The sequence below is a fragment of the Solanum verrucosum genome, unplaced genomic scaffold, assembly GCF_900185275.1.
Source record: "Solanum verrucosum unplaced genomic scaffold, falcon-dt-bn FXZP01000125.1, whole genome shotgun sequence".
NCBI lineage: Eukaryota > Viridiplantae > Streptophyta > Magnoliopsida > Solanales > Solanaceae > Solanum > Solanum verrucosum.
Genome location: NW_026019923.1, coordinates 2,171,761 through 2,194,508, shown reverse-complemented (window position 1 = coordinate 2,194,508; position 22,748 = coordinate 2,171,761). Strand labels below are relative to the sequence as shown.

Here is a 22,748-nt window from a genome sequence, read left to right as displayed (position 1 = left end):
TACTAGGTAACTACGTTCACAAATTTTGAGCCGAATAAAACATCATTAGATCACCTCTATTTCCATTTTATGGTTATTGTATTTTAGGTCTCACATAGTTGATTTCTAGTTGGCTGTACATATAAAGAGATGATAATTTACAGAACTCAATAAGCAAAACCTGCTGAAGCCCGTCCCAGCATTCGACATAAATTCATCGATTTTACATATATTTGTTCAGCACTTCATCTCTGCGTATATCGTTGCACTACTAATAGTGGAAAGAATTGCAAACCTTTTGTCACATGAAATTCCGCCAAGACTGATGCAATATTGCCAGATACGTCAAGAAGCTCTATGTGGATGACCAAGTAGCGTTCAAATCTTTCAACGCGATCACAAGTTCGTTCATTCTTCAATGGGTTCTTCTTCTACTACTACTACTTCTTCTACTACTGCTTCTTCTTCTTCTTTGTCTACTAGTGCATAGACCACTGCTGTTCTACTAGGTGCATACACCATAATTGAACGAGGACGATCATCATACCATCCATCCTGTTTAGATGAGGTTGTGTAGATATTAGAAAATTCTTTCTGAAACGAAACTAAAAGTCACAGGCTGAGATAATAACGAAGGGAGATTTTAACTTACAAAGGTGAAATATTCGGCATTATGATCAATTCTCCCGAAGCCACCAAAAAGTGGATCATCTGAGTCCAAGGCAACCTAGAGGAGCAACATTTTGCAGTAAATCACATCAAATTAATCGAGTTCATAGAGCACATCAAGAAGCTGACGAAGAAACTAAGGCAACATTCTGAAAGATATTAAGTTCTTAAGAATCACGTACAGTAAGGACGTCAAAAAGACACATAATTCGAGGGATAGCCCAATGTCCCTTTTTGTTAAATACAAGAAATGGACCAGCTCCGAACTAGAGCACATGAGTTTCACTAAAGTGTTACACGAAAATTCTTGCTTTCCAAGAAAGTACTGATTTTGAATTGAATGTCAGTCTTCACATTTGCATTAATATTATCTACCATCCAACAAAACCTCGTAGCCCTCTTACCATACAACACACCCAATGTAATCCCACAAGTGGTTTCGGGGAGGATAGTGTGTACGTTGACCTTACCACTACCTGGGAAGGTAGAGACGCTCTACCACTTTATATGGAAGTAATACCGTGAGGTGTCAATTCTTGATTTATCACTTGATCATCCTACGATTTGGCTATTGCAAGCAAAGATATGGGAAGAGCCAAACTAACAGTCAACGAATACCAGCATTTCAGACTTAGCATTTCATATTTATATACACTACTGCAAAGAACAGAAGTCCTTGGATTTATTTTAGGTTCCAAGGTGATGGTATAAAAGAGAAGGAAAAGGGAATTGAATGGTTTGGATCAAGACGGGGAACAGTAACAATTCATTAATCAAAAGAACATTTTCTGATTTTTCATTCTAACGTAGGTCAACTAATTGGTTGTATCGCTAATACAAAAGTGATGACTTCCATTTCAAATGAAAGATTGAGTAAATGTACTAGGAAAAAAGAAAGGTTTCAACTCAGCATACCTTGTATTTTCCAGGCTTCAGGCAGCCTATGCGATAGTCTGAATAGCTTTTTGTCCAGTGAAAATTAAAGACAAAAACTAGGTTTCCTCTTTCAAATACAATCATCCTATCTCCTTCATCCTTTCGTGATATGAACTGGTGTTCTGAAGTCATAAACTGCGAGAAAGAATAGATAAAAATTAGTCCATTACACAGAAGAACAAAATATGAACAAATTATGAAAGAATAGTGAATACAGTAGTACTCCCTCAGTTTCAATCTTTTTGTCTGTCTTTCTTTTTAGTCTGTTTCAAAAAGAATGTTTCTTTTCCTTTTTTAGCAACTCTTTAATTTCAACTTTCCACATGACACGTTTAAGACTACAAGATTAAAGGGCATTTTGGTACATTCTACATATCTTTAGTTTAAGACCACAAAATTTAGAAGTCTTCTTTGCATTCTTAAACCCCGTGTCAAGTCAAAATCAGACAAACAAATTCAAAAGTCTTCTTTACACAAGTAAATATACATGACAACTGAAGCAAATAAAGCTGCACATCAGACTATTATCATGATTGTTTTCTAAAGATGAATACCAAGAGATTGGCATAAAAATAACTTCTTGTTCCATGTGTTCTCGAAATGTCATTATCAGGTTCCATGTGTTCTCGAAGATACTTTGACAACCCAAGTGGAACAGATATGAGCACCCAAGCATGTGGCTTAATGGTCAATGAAGTTTGTTGAAAACCATGAAGTTCAAAGTTCAAAACCTAACTGACGAAAAAAAATCACCAAATGATTCTTCCCATTTGTCCAAGCCTTGGTGGACAAATACCCGGTACCTATACTGGTTGGAGGTAGCAGGACCCGTAAAATTAGTCGAGGTATACAAAAGTTGGCCTGGACACCATGGTTATTTAAAACAGATATGAGTAGTGAAATCTAAAGAAAAAGAGGAATGAGCCTTAGGGGATTTACATGTCTGAAAATGAAACTGGAAGCCTAGAACTATATGTAAAGAACAATCGGAAACTTCAACATGATCTAAGGTGCAGTAAGGTCAAATTAGCAAGTTCATTTTAAAACTCTAGGGAAGAGTGTTACGATAAACATTGTTCTATTTGTTCTTCTGAAAGATTCGCGCACAAACTGTGCTTGATATATTGGGAAAGAAATCCATACATGCACCGTGAGCTGGTTTTCCATACAAAGGAAGTGCTAACTATACTGGTAAATCCAGGATATCTTTAAACCTTTGTTCTGAAACTAGGTGATGGGACTATGAACGGATATAATGCTCATATTCGGGTAGTTTTAACGATGTTCTATACTGTGTTTGCTTCATTTGGAGGTAAAATGTGTCTATTCTGTGATGATATTGCATGTCACATGTGATAATATACAATTAACCTTTATTTGACACTTCAATGGTGGTTTCTTCGAGATTTGGTTGCACTGTGACAAGGTCCTTTAAGGTTTTGAAGGATGTTCAAGCTAGGGGTGGAGCTGGAAGGCCAAGAGTCACAAATGGAGCACAATAGGAGGATAACAGAAGGCTTGAGCACCATCATAGGCGCCACAAACTTGCTCCATGACATCTATAAGGAAATTTCACAATTAACGCAAAGCTGACAAAGTTTAGAGCAAGAAAATAATGAAGGCAAGAAAGGAGATTCTTGAAAAGATGACCCTTCCAGACAACTTTCTTCTAGTTTTTCTTAGTTCCTTCATTATAATTGAGAAGTGCATGAATATTCCTAGACATGGCTATGTTTTTCATTCTAAGATTGTAATGAAACCATGTCATTCAATGTATTTGTATTCTTCTTATTTTTTATGGATGTTGAGTTATTTGTTCAATCTTGTGCTTGTTCGTCAAATTGTGTCCATATTGGATGATGGAATGGGATGTTATTCATTTATATGGTCTTGGACAATCCTCACCTCATGAGCTAGTTTTTACGGCTGAGTTAGATCCGATTTCCCTTTTCTTTACATTCTTTCCATGAGCTGCCTTTGTGGCTGACGGACAAATTGTTTCTCCAACAGCAGCAAAAAAAAAGGAATTGTCTACTTCATCTTTTCAATCCAAGTCCCCCCCCCCCCACCCACCCACCCACCACCACCACCAAACAGGGTAAAGAACTAAAAGCTCAAGCTACAAGGTAAGGATTATGAATTTTATAACCTTCGAACTGACTGTTAGACCAATTAACTAGTTATGGCTGGTTAAGACTTTGGTAATTAGGGCAGGTAGCTACTTTTTATTTCAAAATATTTCTACAAGTTCAAAACTTTAACTGCATTTTCCCAATGATATCACATCTACCGGACTAACATAATTGGAAAGTAATTCTCATCAATCTGCACAGTAAATGACTGAATCATTATGGCTTATGGCCAAGCATTTTCAGCAAACTGTAGTTAGATAGATAGTAAAAGACACTATATGAAGATGCTTAGAGCATAGACCCGAAATTCCTCCGAAAAAATGAGAACTACTGGTACGGGAAATCGAGAAGCACAAAACTGAGAAAGCAGGAACAACATAAATATATACCTCATATTTATCTTCAAGATGCTGCATAGCCCGGTCAAATTCTTGCAACCCATGGTATCTTAAATATTCTGCATCTCCCTAAAGATCCAGCAAAGGATAAGGACTCAAAGATTAAGACTGAAAATGTTAAAAAGGAACACGGTATAATGCTGCAAAAAAGTTCCAAGTATATTTTGACCCTCATACTCTAAACCCCATCATTTGTTTTGGGAACTGAGGGAGTATTCGCATCAGCGCCATATCAATGCACCAAAAAGCTAGAATGGTAAATCATATACTCCCTTCGTTTCAATTTTTGTCTTGCTCTCCTTTTTAGTCCATTTTTAAAAAAATGCCTCTTCCCTTTTTTGGCAACTCTTTAATTCTAACTTTCTACCTAGCATGTTTAAGACCACAAGATTAAAGGGCATTTTGATACATTCTACATATCTTTAATTTAAGACCACAAGATTCAAAGTGTTCTTTGCCTTCTTAAATTCCATGTCAAGTCAAACCAGACAAACAAATTGAAAAGGAGGGAGTAACTTAGATAAGAAACAGTGTAAGGGCTAACCAGGTCAAATCTCCGTCTGCATTTATCATAACTGAATTGGTTTCCGGGAATTACTGAGCCATCAGAGAGGTGTTGCTCAGCCCTAGGGAAATCAATCCACTCTGGAAAAACATTAATGAATGTATTACTGTACTATAAAGAATACCAGGAAAGAAAATTGTATAAGATCAACAGCAGCCAAGAGAAGATATATGGCCAAGGAGGGTTAGCAATCTATACCAGGGTGGCCGAATTCATTTCCCATGAAATTTAGGTACCCTTCTCCTCCCAATCCCATAGTTACAAGCCTAATCATCTTGTGCAATGCTATCCCACGATCTATTACTGGTGTTGACGGTCTATCCAGAGCCATAAAATCATACATATCCTGAAAATGATAGTTGGGGGCAGGGGTGAAGCATTACATGAGAACTTGATAAACTAAATCAATAAAGCATACAGCTCTAGTCTTTGAAAGGGATATTCATGCTCACACATTATTACTATAGAAATAGGTAGTAATTTTGAAAGGGAGAAAGCAGTGGATTCATGTATAGTTAATTAGTTACATCCTTAGAGAAAATTTAGTTCAGAAATTAAGCTGATAGTTTCATGAAATTATAGAATGTCTAATAGAACTTGTAGGTGAAAGAAAGTAGAATTCTCCCTCAAATTAATGGATGAGTTAATGCAGAATTAAAGTTCTCCTTCAAGTGGCATTCCCAATTTTAAGTTTCAATTTGATTGCTGAGAAACGCACAAAAAAACAAGTGTATATAACCTTGTCCATCAGCCAGAATGCTATAGTTTTATCACCGACTAGAGCTTGATCATGACTTTCAGCGTATGAAACACACTTTTCCAACCATCTTCTATTTGTCAGTGTATGAACAATATCACCCACTCTCCAATCCTCATCCCGTTTCCTGTAAAAAACAGTGTTAGAAAAAAATAATTATCAACTGCTGGAAATTATAAAAGTCAAACACAAAACTAGGAGCAAATCCTGAGAGCAAGCGAGTATAGATAGAGCATATAGTCAAACAAGTAGCAGACATGTACTGCCATTGTACTGGGGCACATTGAAACACATCAATGAAATAACTCTCGCTTATAATAGCGTAAACATTGAAAACATCTGATTAAAGTTGAACAAACAGTCTGAGAATAATCTTTCTAAAACTGTCTCGCAACAAGAGTTCATGCACCTTTGTCCCACTTAAGAGATACTTCAAAATTAGTACCAGTTCCAAATAACCAAATCCTACACCACTCAGACATTGAGAAATTACAAAAACGCTTCCTACATATACAAGGTAAACAAACTTCCTCCACTTTTGTCCCTTTGTTTAACTTATGCCTTCCGATAGGAATGGCTCGGATGGTTTTAGATTAGAATTTTTTTTTGAAATGTGAACCAAGAAATTGTAATCAAATACGGGTTTTGGCTAGTGCTAAAGAGGGAATAAGATGGCTTGATTGCAAGAATCCATGTACAGGATTAGTGGACCATCACCATCAGAATTGCACCCCATTGAGAACAAATAATAAGGCAAAAGGAGCCGAGGCAGGTGGTTTTTGCCCGGAAAGCATCCTGTTGACTCTTGAGTGATTCAGATTACTGGTTACTAAGAATCTTATCTTGCATCATTCATGAGAGAACTTCACGAGTTGAATGAGGGCTCCACAAAAGGAGCTCTTAGACAAGGAAAGAAAAATGTACAAGGAACAACAACCAAGATACGCAGTGCAGACCACATTAAAATGTTTCAGTGCTTGTGCTTGAGTCTACACATCTATTGCAAACTTCAAATCAACATCAGTGACATTATTTGTAGGTTCTCTAGCCATATATTAATCATATAAATTACTTTATCAAAAAAATCTATATAATGTCAGGGATAAGTATATAAAGATTAGAAACATACTTGAGCAACTCAATCCATTTATCAGCAATTGCCATATGCAGCCGATAGTCAAAGCCAACACCCCCATCTTGAACGGGAATACAAAACGCCGGCATTCCGCTAACCTGAAATTAGTAGAAAAAATAGAAGCATTAAGGGAAGATAAGGAGTCACAGTCCATATAGAGTAAAATGTCCGTTCTCTTCACATTGCATAATTTGCATTTTGCAATGATATAAATATATCTTTCATAAGGTTATCAAAAAAAATATTTCTTTCATAAAAGAAGAACCTCTGAAAACTGAAAAGCATATAGAAGTACCAAAAGTCCAAAGTAGAGAACCTTACAAAATGCATGGTTTTCTACAAATGAAGAAGTTTGCTTCTACTTCCTATGCCAGATTCTACTTGAATTCATTGGGAGATCTATACCTATGTTAGAGGTGGGGGAACAATGGAACTTCAATTTTCACTCTGAACATGGTTCAGGAAGAAGAGAATTTGGATCAGTTAGGAGGCACTAAAAAATAACTTTTCCAAGTAGTTTTCTGAAAAGTGAACTAGACTCCTCTTAGAACAAAAACTCGTATGCCTTAACGTCAAAACCAAATTGATTCTCCATACTGTTTTTTGTTTTAAGTAAAAAATTCATTCTTCGTATACTTTATAGGGTTTTAGCTGATGGCATCCTCCAGCTTGATGATCCTATTATCATAAATTCAGCATATTGAGGTCTCTTTCAATTTTACTCATGATCTCAGAGCAATTGAGTACCATAAGGTCAAGATCAAGAACTACTTACATCTTCACCAATGGTAATTGCATCTGGGAAAAGCCCGTGAATAAGATCGTTGACCAGCATCAGATACACAACAGCATCCACATCAGTTGCGAGTCCAAAGTATTCCTCGTAGTTCCCAGTGAATCCCACCTATAGAAATTAAAATGTATTAGGTAAGTAATTTAGCAGAATACTGGAGACCATAGAGTAATATAAAGGTAAACTAGGTTCCTTTTTTCCCTGATTGGATGTTACTAGGCACCTTGTTGTCTAAAAGTTGCCACTTGTGATCACACAATTAAGATTAAAATTATGTCAACCAACTTTACCGATAATCCGTGGTGAGTATACATCATTGATGTCACACCATCAAATCTAAATCCATCAAATTTGAACTCATCCAACCACCATCTCGCATTTGAGAGAAGATACCTAAGTACCTATAACAAGAAACATATTTTCTGTCACACACATTGACACGAGGCACAAGGTTCTGGCTGACTCATGTTTCAACGGAAGAAAGTACCTCCCAGTTTCCATAGTTAAAGAGGCGGGAATCCCACATCCAATGATAACCACGAGCTCCAGAGTGAAAGTAACAACTATCTGTGCCGTCAAACATGTTCAGTCCATCTAAAGTATTATTTGATGCATGGCTGCAAAAGGTTGCATAATTCCAGTGAGTTAAGGACAAAGTAAAGCATGTCAATAGAAAATAAGTGCCAGTAAAAAAAAGGCTAACCATTATTATGATTAGATTCTAGAATGCAGCATTTCTTTCATTTATGAATTAGACGTCAACAATCAAAAACAAGAAATGACAACAAAAAACCCCATCCATAGCTTCACTAAACACAGTTGCAATAGTAAAAGATTAATTAATACCTGTGAACAATGTCCATGAGAACAACAATTCCTAGCTCATGAGCTTTATCAATCAAAGACTTAAGGTCGTCGGGCGTTCCAAAACGGCTGCTTGGTGCAAAAAAATTTGTGACATGATAACTGCGACAAAAAAGGATAACGAGTTTCATTAGAAATACTAAAAATTATCAGTTTAAACACTTAGTGGCCCCAAGTGATTAGATGAGAAAGACATCTTGCTGAAGATATAGAGCAACCAGAGAAACAAATGCAAACAGCAAAAATGAGAATTACCCAAAACTAGCATAATAAGAATGCTCTTGAATAGCCATAATTTGCACGGCATTGTACCCAAGCTTTTTTATGCGAGGAAGAACTTCATCTCTAAAATTCACGTATGAGTTAATTTTAGGCTCCTGCAATCACAAATATGGAACAATAAGGGAAGAGGATAACAACACACACTCAATACTTAAGACAAACAGCAAAATTAAGGAGATTGAGATAGAAAATAACTAAAAGCTTCTCAAAAATGCATGTAGCATGCAAATCCTATCCCAGTATCTTGGGTGAACAAGGAATAGAAAAAGGGGCCAAATATTTTATTTTATTGCTTTTTAGATAAAGACAAAGCGTCCAAATATTCAAAGTGCATAAGATTTTTCAGATACAATATATATGCACGAGGAATCAGCTCTTGTATCATAACATTTTAATTTACAAAAGTATCACAAAAATGAAGAAGTTAGAAGTCCATATAAACAGCTGGAAATATTCAAAATATCTTGGTACAGCGAAAAGGTATCTCGTACTGGAGTCTTGGCATAACTGGTAAAGCTACTGCCATGTGACCAGGACGTCACGGGTTCGAGCTGTGGAAACACTCTCTTGCAAAAATGCAGGGTAAGGTTGCGCACAATATACACTTGTAGTTTGGCCCTTCCAGGGACCCCATAGTGGGAACTTAGTGCACCGGGGCGTGCTGCCCTTTTTTAGTTCTCGAACACTAGGTCATATAAACAGAAAGAATAGCAATAGGAGAATAAAAAGAGTAAGAAATACTAGTGGTTCGCACAGGACAATTTTTCAGTATGTTCTAGCCACCCTATCCCGTCATGTTTTTATAGTGGAAGATAATTTCTTCGTAAAGGACAACATTGGCATGTGAAAACGGACCTTCAGATGCCATTTCGAGAACAGCAATAAAAAAAATTAACATCTGAAGTTCATAAAGTTAACATCCAGGACACCACACAGCAAAACCTTAATTAACCAGTAATCACTTTACTTCACCTTTCAACAACCACTTTAGAGAAATAACTGCTCTGACGACTAAATGTTCACATATACGGCAGTCTTGACAGACAGAACTCTGATTCATAAATTATAAATTACATGAAAGAGGAAGGATGCGCACCGGACTACTCATTCCAATATGAGATTCATATATTCTCAGCGACTTTGGTTTCTTTGGCCGTGGGTGTTGGAAGATATACCTCTCCTACAAGGAATGAAAACGAATCATAAAAACGAAAACAAAAGACAGAAATGAAATAGCATTTGTGAGGATGCAGAAATTAGCAAGGGAATACAAGTATTTCAGAGGAAAGAAAAGAAAAAACTTCTAGCTCACAAACTGCTATGCAAGAACACTAACAAATAAGCTAATGAACAAAACCAACTAAACTAATATACAAAGAGAACAAGACCAGTGTTGTCAAAGGAGCTCTTAAGCCTTGAAGTGAGACTCAAAACATGTTGAGTGCTTTGCCTCGCTTAATGTGTGGTTCAGTCTTGTCATCAAGGTTCTAAGACATATTTTTCCTTACCAATGAGCCTCTTCTGAAGAGGCGACACTTAACAATTGATATTTCACTTTATTGTAATCTGTTGTCAATTTCTTTGTTCATATATTAATCACTCATGCTTTTGATTATTATTCTTTGACTAAACATATAAGGTTTGTATTTTCTCCCCCTTTGCACCTTTTTCATTAAAGCCCACACTTTATTTGCACTTAAAGCCAATGGACCTTAGAGTTATTTTGCGCTTTTTGCTTTTGATAACACTGTACAAGACTATTAATCTATGCTTTCCATGGACTAACTCCAATCCATAGGTTAACAAGTCAACATATTCTGTAGTTTTTGTATTGAAAACTCTATGCCACACAATACTTCCTTATCACTTTTAGTTTCTCCTTTTTCCTTTTTTATGACGGTGGTGTCCTGGTCAACTTGCATGTGCCTCAACTATTCCACCGGGACACATGCTACCTCAACCAGTACTAAGTGAGTATTCATCCACCTTATCACTCAAATTCTTGCTAAATAACTATGAGAATAAGCTAATCTTAAGAATAAGATCACTCAAATCTCTTTATGATTGCTCGGAGAGAATCTCTTCATGTGGAAGGTTTCGGAGTTACGACAACTAAGCTGGTCTAGTGTTTCTCGAGTTCCAAAGGTTGCACTTTGAAGTGATAACTTGAAATGTGTTCCACAAGGAAGCTGAAGAAATGGTTATGCATATTACTTATCAAATATTTATAAAATCTCATATTACTTATCAAAAATAAATAAATAATTACATAATAACCTTATACAAATGGGTAGCATACTCCTTACATAACCCGATTGTCTCGCATCTCTACAATTATGTTTTTTGGTAGCAATCTTTATTTATTTCCAGTAAAACCCATTTGGCCATTTCAATTACATAAATTACCATCTAAATAGAAAAACATGGATGACTTAAATACAGCTACGAGTGAATTTTCTGGTATGTTTTTTCACATATAAGTTCAAAGTACTATAGATTTTCCATTACATTGAAGTGTCACCATCTCGCTTAAAAGTTTGAGCTATTAGAAAGAGCACAGTTTAATTTACTTCAACATGCCCCTCACAAGTGCATCTAATTTATTTTCATAGGTCCAGTACGAGAAAATTCTTTTGATAATAGGTGGCACTGAGGCTCGAACCCAGGATATCTACCTCCTCTGCTACCATGTGGAAGTGAGATTCACCCTATGTTGCTTGGACTCTTGAATTCTACAAAAATGTTGACCAGTGCATGTCAGATTCTCCAAAAGTAGTGCATTTTTTGGAGGATCCGACACTGGGGCGACGACATAATTGAGAGTCCAAGTAACATAGGATTCACCACGCTCCTTTAAATGCAGAATCAAATACAAGACAATATTCTAGGCTATTAGCAACAACAGAGAGAAGAGTGTAACCTCTTCGGGTGGATCATAATATATTCCATTATATGGAATTTCATCAGGAAGCTGTAAAGAGTAGTTGATCCAAGCAGGAATGGAATCCTTAACACCTGATGGAGTGTCCATACGTATCTACATTTCAGTATATTAAGAGCAAATATTAGCAAATAGTTACATAGAACCACCATGATCATACATCAACAATAAGCTATTGGAGGGGGGTGCTATCAGGTTTAGAAGTGAATAGACCTATATAAACTAAAAAAAATAATCTTGAACATACTTTGGCATAAGTATTTTAACTGAAAAGGTAGAAAACAGTGATACCGACAGCCAAGGCATAGGAAACCTGAAAGTCAATCAGAGCACCGTAGAAAATGAGTCATACCTTCACTCTGGATCCATGAGGAATTGCAGGAGAACCATCCACATTATTTGGCAGAAAAATCTCCCAGACACCAAATTCATTCTGCTTATAGACTATGAATTAGTTTTATGCAACATTCCAGCACTGCATAGAGCTTAACATTACTGGAAACAAGTCAAGAAAGATTACTTTAACATCTTAAGAAATCCACATTTCTTGCAAAGACTTCCTTGTAACATGCAAATTTGAAAAGGGGATCACGTGCCAATACAACTCAATCAAAAAGGGGGTAGATGAAAAGGTAAACAGAACTAAGAATACGAGCAATTTGATAGAAACTGTGAAAGGAATAGAAAAGACAATTGAATGAAGAGAACACAAAGCTTCAGAAATGGAAACAGAACCACTTGGGTATGTACTATGGGGAACATACCCGAGTCATAATGTCAGCATTTGCGTCCCAATTGTTGAAATCTCCAATGAGGGCAGCTGACTGCAAAAGAACGGAGAGGATATACATGCAATCAGACTTTCAACAAACCTATATTATCATGAACAAAATACAGAAGTTGGTATAACTGACGGACACAAAAGTAGAGACCACCAATGACTTTCCAGGTTATTTTAAATTATCTGCCTCTCATTTAACATATACTGCAGCTAAACTTTATTTTTCTAGTGATCAGTTTACACAAAACGTCAGAATGTGCAGCTTTGGTAGAAAAATGTTCTATCATAAACCCAACAACTATGTGTTGCCAAACGGATTCTCCTATCTTTTAGAAGTTTCCTTGATGAAATTAGCATACTGATTCTGAACACATCTGAGTTCATAAATATCTAGAAACAATTTTTATTCTGATAGAAGGACCCACTAACCAAAAGACAAACCACTCGGTTTGCTGTTATAGGTACCTATACTGGCAGAACACAAGCCAGGTCAAAATATAATGCCTTCATTCCTTGAGACAAATTTGTACTTAGTTGGCTGATTTTAAGTCGATTAGTCCTCTAGGTATCCTGCGAGCTAATTCTTACATGCCAAATTAGATACTTTACTTGCTAACAGAAAAAGGTTTGTACACGAATGCGTGAGTTATACCGAATACTCAGTAAATGATAGACCACTTCAAATCTTTGTTTTCGAGAGGGACAATCAACTCTGCAAATATCGATCGAAACTTGAACCCTTGTATGCGCATGCAATTTCAGAAAGCACAGCAATTGATATAGGTAGTCCATATTGGTATCAGATGTATTACCATGTTCCGATCTTTCCATTTTTTTGACCCATTTCTTGGGTAAGTCTCCCAACAATATTTGAAAATGAATTGGTTATCCATAAAGAGAAAGAAAGTTTTCGACCAAGCTACTTCCCAAGGTCGCTTTTTTACCTGGACAGCTCTATATGAGGCATGTCTCACCCAAGACAACATAAAGAAAAGAAAAATCCAGTTCCCAAACAGATGCTATATGTGCAAAAAAGAGGCTGAAACCCCCAGACACCTTTTTATTTGTTGTGAGGTGGCCTCAGAATTATGGAGCATGTTTTTTTGTCTCTTTGGCATCAATTGGACCACACCCCGCACAGTTAAGGATTATGGAGGACATGGATTAATGTAGAGGATTTTCATCATAGGGAATCTAAAAGAAAACAAGAAATGAAACACTAACCTGGGCACCAGGAGCCCACTCACGGTAAGTGATACCTGTAGCACTGGCAACAAAGTTCATAGGCGGTCAGAATGAGGTACTTCAGTCCCTCTGAGGAGAGCAAACTTACAAAGGGAAAGGAGGAGCATCTACAATATATAACGTTCAAACAATCCAAGGAAGATAAAAAAGGAAAGTAAACGATTCAACAATAAAGGGAAAACTATATCACTGAATTATATAGATTCTTCTCCAACAATCAGGTGTTACATTAGCTTTGGAAGATCACTTCCCAGGATTCACTCCAGTTGTTCGAGATATGTACTTCAAATTCCAATACTCCCTCCGTCCCATTTTATGTGGCACCATTTGACTTGGCACGGTGTTTACAAAAAAATGAGGACTTCTGAAACTTGTGGTGTAAAATAATAAGGGGGTGCCACATGGAATGGGATGGAGGGAGTATATAACATGGCTTCTTTTAAATTTAGTCAATGTAAGACCTTCGTGGGCTAGCATCCTTTTCATATTCGAGTAATTAACACAGGAGGGAAGTACGAGATACTCAAGAAAAACTTTCAACAATAGATGATATTTAAAGAATGATAGGAACTGGATAACACCTATTTTTAGGAAGGCTGAACATGTCAAGAATTACTCGCTGCTATATGCATGTCTCCAAATACAAGCATAATCAATTTCTCTTTTTTTTTCCCGCAGTTATAACAACCTCTAATCACCTTTTAAATCCTCTGTATCACATTGTATAGGTATGGGAGTGGGTCAACGAAGTACCAAATTGGCATGAAAGAATCACATTATGGCATGAAATGTTTGACAAGGTTTTGCAGCCGGTCTCGATTACCTTCAGAAAAAAAAAGAAAAAAAGAAAAAAGCAGTTATTACCTACGAGTGAAACCCATTTTTTCATAACCACGAGAAAAAGCTTCCAAACCACCCTCATACTTGTCAATTGCCTCCCTCATTTTCTTGTACTGTGAATACCTAAAAGTGGACAGCATAGAAAAAAAAAGAACTTTAGATTGTTGCAGGCCATAGTTGTTGTGTTATGGACCTATTGTGTCTTCAAGACCTAGACTTGGGAGACAAAAATGAAGAATGTATGAAGCAAATAATCAAACCTAGGCAGAAGAACAAACAAAACCAAACATAGATTCACGTCAACTGAAAAGAAGACTTAACAAAGATAAAACAGAAATACTAAGAGCATTCAAATTGAAGAAGTTTCTGTTTCAAACAAATCCAACAACATCAACAACATACCCAGTGGAATCCCACAAGTGGGGTCTAGGGAGGGTAGAGTGTACGCAGACCTTACAACTACCTCGTAGAGATAGAGAGGCTGTTTCTGTTTCAAACAAATGATGACTAAAATTTTATAAAGCATTTTAAATGGGAGGTGTCTCTCTTGCTCAGCAATCAGAGTTTCAAATAAAGCATGTTTCCATAATAGATATACTTTCCTGCTATTGAATACCAACATCAGTACACTTTTGGACAAAATTTCAAGTGAGCAACAATAGCATGGAAGTTGTCAATCATAGAGTGATTGACAACCACCTGGAACATTGTACCATATCTGGTCATATCCCCTCCAAAAGAAGCTTGGCACAAGGTGATCATCTCCCTCTTTGTTCACAAAAGTGTTGATCACTTATCTTCCCTTTTTTGTGAACCGTGGTGTATAGGCCAGTTTTCGTAGACCTCGACTAATTCCACGGATACCTTACAGTCTTGCACCTCCCACCAGCAACAACTACGCTAGAACAGATGAGAAGAAATCACCTAGTGCTTTTGTCTTTGAACCTGAGACCTCATGGTGCTCAGCCCACTTCATTCACCACCTATCTCCCTTTTTGTCCGGCCAAAAGATTAATTTGGCCATTGAGGGACTTAGAAATATGCTGGAAGTGGACGTAGAAAAGGGAAGGAAAATGTAGAGCCAGTAGACCAGCAAAATGTACCCATTACCCCGTATTTTATGCATGATAACATCATATTATGCTGAAGAGAGGCAACTGATGCACCTAAGAGTCATTTGATATGCCTTTGCAAGTTCCTGGTCTCAGAATCAGCATGAACCAAACTTTGTTCTTCCCAGTCAATGAAGTTCACAACATACATTCACTGGCTGAAATGGTGTGATACTGAATTCGTGAACTGCCCATTTCCCAAGGACAGAGAGTTCTCTAATGACCAAATATGAAGGGACAGCACTGAGGAATGGAGTTAGAGAAGGTGGAGAGGAGACTATTAAACTGGAAGAGGCACTATCTTTCACTGGGTAGCAGACTAGTACTTATTAATAGCATCCTATATAGTCTTTTTCCAACAATACCACTACCTTCCTGAGTCCTAGGAATTAGTGACAAGCTTAGAAGGCATTTCTATCCCATTTCTACGGGATAGAAATGCAGAAACTAAAAGGTACCATCTACATAGGTGGGCTAAGTGCAGAAGTGAAAGGAGGCTCGTGGTCTTAGTGTAAGAAACCTGAAATAGTATAACAGAAGCCTCTTATACAAATGGCTATCAAGGTACAGTTCCCAAGTCTCAACAAGAAAGAATTTGGAGTAGTGATTACAGCAAAGTAAATGGTTGGTCAACTCCGTGGGGTTTCATCCCGTGATTACTCATCTTATGGGGTCTGCCTATGGAAAACACAAGGAATCATTTTTGTTCCGTTGTACAGTTTGACTGGGCAATAAAATAAATTGAAGTTTGACAAGATGCATAGCAGGGCCATATTACCCTCAAAGGTAGAGTTCCCAATCCTATGATATGGCCGATAATTTGCAACTGTGTTGCTGAAGAATGTACAGAAAGATCACATATATGTCCAAAAATGGATTGGTAAGCAATAGCATATGAAAGTCCGAAGACAAAAAGCCTAAACATCATCAACCAGATGACCATCACAGGCAAAAAGTACCATAGCCTATAGATGAATGCTGCCTCTATTATAGGAAAATTACTCAATGAATAAAAACACTTTACCTGTAATCAAGGTGTTGACGATAGTTTGTCAAAAGGGGGTCTATTTCATAAATCTTCTGACCACGTCCAGGTGGAGGGATGCCCCTCTCTCTGATCCTATCAGATTCATCAATAATTGTCTCTTCAGAAGTATTTAATGTTTTAGACTCCTCCAGTTTACCACCTTCTTGTAGTTGTAGTGATGAAGCAAAATCCAGCTCTTCAACACTTCCTGTAAGATCACTTGACGGCTCAACGTCATCGTTCTCAGTTTTAATCTGGCTAGCGTGTTCCATTGTTGAACTATCTACATCAGTTGATGCCTAAAACATAAAATGTAATAATCAAAGTGACAAAATTAATCACCAAATTCATTTCTCATAGAAACAAAATGCAATAACAACATCATTTAAGCAGACTGAGGAAGATATTTATTTAGAACTGCTTTCTGCAAGAAATCTGCCACCTCTCACCCCCCACCACCATAACCCCCCAAAAAAAAAGTCTATTGTCATGCGGGTAGAGAATAATGTAACATACTGGGGAATTTTCTGGAGCTGTCCCAGTGAACTCAAATTGGTCTGTTGAGGATGAGGAGCTATCACTCTGGGTTCCAGGCACAAGGACTTTCCCCGATGCTGCAACTGTAGAAGGTCGGGATTCGGAATCGTAAGAAGTCTTTTCAGCCAAGATCTTCCCTACATACATATATCAGATTAGTTATATCTCTACAATTAAAGACCACTACTGAGAGCAACTTAGGCCACAGAAGTGTCAATTAATCATTCATGGTTGAAGAGAAAAAAGACTTTTATGATTAGAAGTGATGCTCCAGAAGAAATCAAGAATTATCTTTTTTCCTATCACAATTTTACCAAACTATTTCAAGTACACGTTAAGAGAACAAAAAGGTTCATTACTTGGTCTAAGAATCAAACAGTCCCATCTAGCTTAAAGTAATGGTAAAAAATTCTTTCTTCTGTGTGACAATTTTTGAAGTATATCAAAAAACTTTTACAGGAAGTCCACAAACAGCAACTATGACATCAACTTTCACTATATGGATAAATCAACTAAAACGGAAAAATTGAAAAAAGATCTGATCATACAAGAGAAAAAAGTACACACACTGATTCTTGCAACTTCTCTTTTGGAGGAAGAAAGATCACTCCAGAAAGCACCACACAAGAGGTCCTTTTAAACCCAGACCAACACTCGTAAACACCTTTAACAATGTCAAAGGATTTAAAATGGACTTCAAGAACACCGAATTAAACAAACCAAGAAATAATCCATATCAACCAAACTATTCCTTCAGGGAGACAATTTTCAGGGAATTATCAAGATGCTGCAACAACATTGTCTACAAAGGTACAACAGACTGGCTTCACTTCTTCTTTTTTCAAGTAAATGTATATTCATTCATAAACATAGTCAAAGGCCTGGCTGTATACAATGGATATACCAAAAGGTAAAGAATCTACAACAAAAGATGATTCTCTACAAACTCCACCCAATCTTCTATACAATTGGGAATTCTATGGGTCTACCAAAAAACAAAAAAAAAGAGATCAAAGGCTACTTCTCAACTGAGGAAAGCTCGACTCTACCCCCTCAAAAGTTCTCCTATTTCTCTCTCTCTCCACACCACCCACATTAAAGCTAATGGAACCAAGTGTCAATTCTTCCACTCTTCCAACTGAATATCAATTCTTTCACAGTTCTTGGCATAGCCCAAGAAGTACCAAACCATTCAAACATATCACATCATAACCTCATGGAAAGACCACAATGAAGAAGAAGATGATCTACATCATCTCCCGTCTCCTTGCACGTATAACACCAGTTGATGCAAACAGCCTTCCCCTTTCTAAGATTTTCCGCCGTCAAGATCACTCCTCTAGTAGCTAGTCAAGTGAAAAAGCACGCCTTCCTCGGCAACTTGAATTTCCAAACTACGTTACAACTTTATTAATATAAGAAGACCCAATTCTTCAGACAAAAACCTCAACTTTCAGTCTTTCACCACTCAGTCAATACATCACGTAAAGAAAAAAGGTGTCAACACGTCATGTAAAGAAAAAAGGCTGGGCAGTCACTAAGAAGAAGTATGAAAATCCTATCATAGATTCTAACAGAAAATTATATTTTAGAGCAATAACGATCTCACCGGGAAGCACCATAAAGACAGTCCCTTTAAAGACAAGTCAAACTCAATGATTGCTGACCAAACTTCAAAAAGTTGCCACCTTTAGCAATGTCAACCAAGTTTCTCTTTGAAAATTCAAAATTTTGCTCTCTCTAACAATATACTCAAAAGGGTATAACACTAACTTTAAAGGATCCCCAATTACACAAACCAAAGAAAGAACCTTGACCCATCAAGACATGAAAAAGTTGCTACCTTTTGTAATGTCAATCAAGTTTCTCCATGAAAATCTCAACTTCCACCAAAATCAACAAAACACGTAAAGAAAAACAACTAATCACTGAAAAATGAAAAAAAAAAAAAAAAAGATCCTAACACTATGATTCTTATAACTCATATGGTGGAGCAACAAATATCTCACCAGAAAGCACCATATGTAGGGCCCCTTTAAACCAAGCTGAACTCATTACAGCTGACCACACTTTAAAAAGCTACTACCTTTATTAATGTAAATCAAATTTCTCCATGAAAAATCATAATTTTTCTTTCTCAAAACTAAAAAGAACCCCAAATTACACAAACCAAACAAAGAACCTTGACCCATATCAGGAGTTGAAAAAGTTGCTACCTTTAGTAATGTCAATCAAGTTTCTCCATGAAAACTCACCATTTTTTGCTTTCTCAAAGAATATGCTGTCAATCAAGATTCATCGATTTTGCTTTCTCAGACACTATTCTTAAAAAGGTACATAATACCAACTTTTAAGAACCCCCAATTACACAAACCAAAGAAAGAACCTCGACCCATATCAGGACTTGAAAAAGATGCTATCTTTAGTAATGCCAATCAAGTTTCTCCATGAAAACTCACCATTTTTGCTTTCTCAGAGAATATACTGTCAATCAAGATTCATCAGTTTTGCTTCCTCAGACACTATACTTAAAAGGGTATACATAATACCAAATTTTAAGAACCCCCAATTACATAAACCAAAGAAAGAACCTTGACCCATATCAGGACTTGAAAAAAGTTGCCACCTTTAGTAATGTCAATCAAGTTTCTCCATGAAAACTCAATTTTTCTTTCTCTAAGAAAACACTGTCATCAAGATTCATCATTTTTTGCTTCTATATACACTATACTTAAAAGGATATACAAAATAACAACTTTTAAGAACCCCCAATTACACAAACCAAAAAAAGAACCTTGTCACACAACAGGATTCCACACACACAAAAGCTAAATTCAATTACAGCCGACCACACTTCAAAAAGCTACAACCTTTAATAATGTCAATCAAGATTCATCATTTTTGCTTCCTCAAAGACTATACTCAACACCAAATTTTAAGAACCCCAATAACACAAACCAAAAAATGAACCTTGACACACATCAGGATTCCAAAACACACAGACACACAAGCCAAACTCAATTACATCTAACCACACTTCAAAAAGCTACAACCTTTACTAATGCCAATCAAGATTCATCATTTTTGCTTCCTCAAAGACTATACTCAAAAGGGTATACACAATACCAACTTTTAAGAATCCCCAATATCACAAACCAAAAAAATAACCTTGACACACAGCACACAAGCCAAACGCAATTACACCTAACCAAACTTCAAAAAGTTACAACCCTTACTAATGTCAATCAAGATTCATCATTTTTGCTTCCTCAAAGACTATACTTAAAAGGGTATACACAATACCAACTTTAAAGAGCCCCCAATTACACAAAACACAAAAAGACAGAGAAAAAAAAAACACAGCCACAAACACAGTGAGACATACGTGAAAGAGAGTGCTTTTTCAAGAATACAGAAATATTAGCATTCCTCCGATCACCATTACTGCTGAATCCATTAGATTTGTACACTGATGGAACAGTAGGAAAACGAACTCCAGAGAGTGTATACACCATCTTTCTTCTTCTCTCCTTAGGGCTTTTACAAATCTAATCTTTTAATTCATTCCTTGGTTGGAATTAAGAGAAAAAATAGAGATCTGATAAGTGATAGGAGTGTAACTAACTGAGTGTCAAATTGCTGAGTTCAAGGCGCCAAGAGAAGCGTGAAGAGAGAGAGAAACAAAGACTGAGTGGAGGAGGTTTTTATTTACTGAAAAAAAAAAAAACAGAGATTTTATACCTTTGTGGGGTTTTAAAGATTTTTATATTTCATATCATTTCTAATATTTTATTTTATGTGATATTATTTTTTATATATATAATTATATATTTAAGAAGAATGGTTCACCTACAGTAGGATTCTTAGAATAATAAGTATATTCTCTCTTCCATCCTTAAATACTGTTATTTGAATTATGATCATTTAATCATTACTTCGAGAGATTTGAATAAACGTTATTTTAATTTTAAGATTATTTTCCTAAATGATATATTGACTGTGAAATTATTTGTTCGAATTTTTAAAATATTACGTATTTGAATTGTGGTTTTTTTATTACTATCTTGAAAGATCTGATTGTGTAATTCGTTACAAGTATTACTTCAATTATAAGATCATTTACATGGAAAAATTAGTAAGGGGGAAAATAACGCATAAGATCTCTAAATAATTCGAAATATCTTTGTTATTATTTTTTTCTATTCAAATTGCAATTAGACATAAGTCATTTTAACTGAAGCTGCATTGATGAAAAATTATACTATGTTTTATGTATATATATTAATTTTTAAATTCCTTTATAGTGATAAAGATGGTTCGAAACATGCTACAAATTATTATACGAAGTTACTTTTTTTAATCTACTTTAACAATTTTCTAATTTCACTATTGAACATAGATATCTTTTTAAGGGCCTTTTTTAATTTTACCATGATTAAGTAATATAGTAGTATTAGTTAAAGTGATTAATTAACCACAATTATTATTAGTGATAAATATGAATATAAATAAAATTGAGGATCTTTTTCTTTTTGGGAAATGAGTTTATAGAGTCCATATTTTGTGGAAACTTCCAAATTTATTGTGATGGGTCGCATGGAGATTGGAGTGAATGGGTCCACACACAAATTTCTCCATCGTCAATTTGATATTTATTTTTTTCCATTAAAAAGGTGGAGTTCTATAGTGCCAAATGGGCCCACAATTATTATTATTTTTTGTAGAAATTGATAATATTATTTGAATCTTGAAAAAAGATGAGGAATGAAAGGCTACTAATGTAAGTCCTGTGCAAGTGATTAGCTGTCTTTTTCTAACTTGTGGGGTTTCGAGTTTTACATTATGATCTTTTTGTGAATCTTAATGGCATTATTCCATCATATTCCTTTATAAAAATAGTCGCGTCTAAATCAGCTTGTGAGTGTTTGATATGCGTAAAGTTTGAGAAGATTAATATAGTGTATGTAGATTTTATTTGTATACTTACGAGAAATAGAGAGATTATTTCAGACAGATCATATGCTAATTTTGATGTAATAGTTGTTATATTTCACTAACACATGTATTGAGTGACTCTGCATCAAGACTTAAACACTTGAAAAGAAATCACCAAATATTGTTGTGTGTTTGCTGGAATCTGAACGTTGAGGTATTCAATGTCGGGTTAACCATTTTGAAGTTGGATTAATACGGATTTGGATCATTTATTTATTTTTTTACTTTGAAGAGTAAAGTGACTATTTTCAAAAGCTCAAACTAGTCACCTTCAATTGAGGATGGAGGTTACTTACCATTTACCACTCATCTTGACCATTAGTAAAATTTGTGGCATTATTCATTTTTTTCATTTATATACAATATATCTATTGAAATCACAAACTAATATTCATATTTGAGTTGCATAATATTCAAAATTCAAAATTTGTAGTTAAAGCTTGAACAAAAGCTTTGAATTCAAAAATTTTAAAATGTCAAAAAAAGTGTTTTCACTTTAAATTATTCACAATTAAAAAAAATATATATTTTGTATTTATACCTAAACACAATTTTAATTTTTAAATATTATTTTTCAGTTTGAAAATGTCTACTAAAAGTTAAAAGTGTTTCTGTTGTAAAGCATTTTGATGGGATATTCTTTTAGTTCCATTAATTTACCATCATATACTTATATATTGAAAAATACCAATAATATCTTTATTTTAAGTGCCACTGGAATGAGTTGAAAAGTTTTATCTTTGGCTTTGCTATTGGATCA

The 22,748-nt window shown here is 35.7% G+C and overlaps 2 protein-coding genes across 3 annotated transcripts in view; one reads left to right on the top strand and one right to left on the bottom strand.

Moving 5' to 3' along the window:
* LOC125823997 (uncharacterized) overlaps positions 1-22,748 on the top strand; it is a 248,179-nt gene that overhangs the window by 43,286 nt on the left and 182,145 nt on the right. The window lies entirely within an intron of this gene.
* Positions 12-20,709, bottom strand: LOC125823934 (1,4-alpha-glucan-branching enzyme 1, chloroplastic/amyloplastic). 2 transcript variants are annotated; one of them, XM_049503284.1, is made up of 22 exons: positions 20,379-20,709; positions 16,973-17,130; positions 16,454-16,755; positions 14,342-14,440; positions 13,457-13,499; positions 12,216-12,275; positions 11,804-11,884; positions 11,431-11,547; positions 9,607-9,690; positions 8,484-8,605; positions 8,211-8,330; positions 7,852-7,981; positions 7,655-7,765; positions 7,347-7,475; positions 6,566-6,669; positions 5,419-5,563; positions 4,878-5,025; positions 4,659-4,759; positions 4,106-4,183; positions 1,564-1,719; positions 632-706; positions 12-534 (listed from the first exon to the last, which is right to left on the bottom strand). In XM_049503284.1, exons 1-22 carry the CDS (start codon positions 20,506-20,508, stop codon positions 388-390), a joined length of 2,640 nt encoding a protein of 879 aa, XP_049359241.1. In that variant the 5' UTR covers positions 20,509-20,709; the 3' UTR covers positions 12-387. The 2 variants fall into 2 exon arrangements, with proteins under 2 accessions (XP_049359241.1, XP_049359245.1); XM_049503288.1 differs by having other exon boundaries at positions 16,973-17,125; positions 20,379-20,520.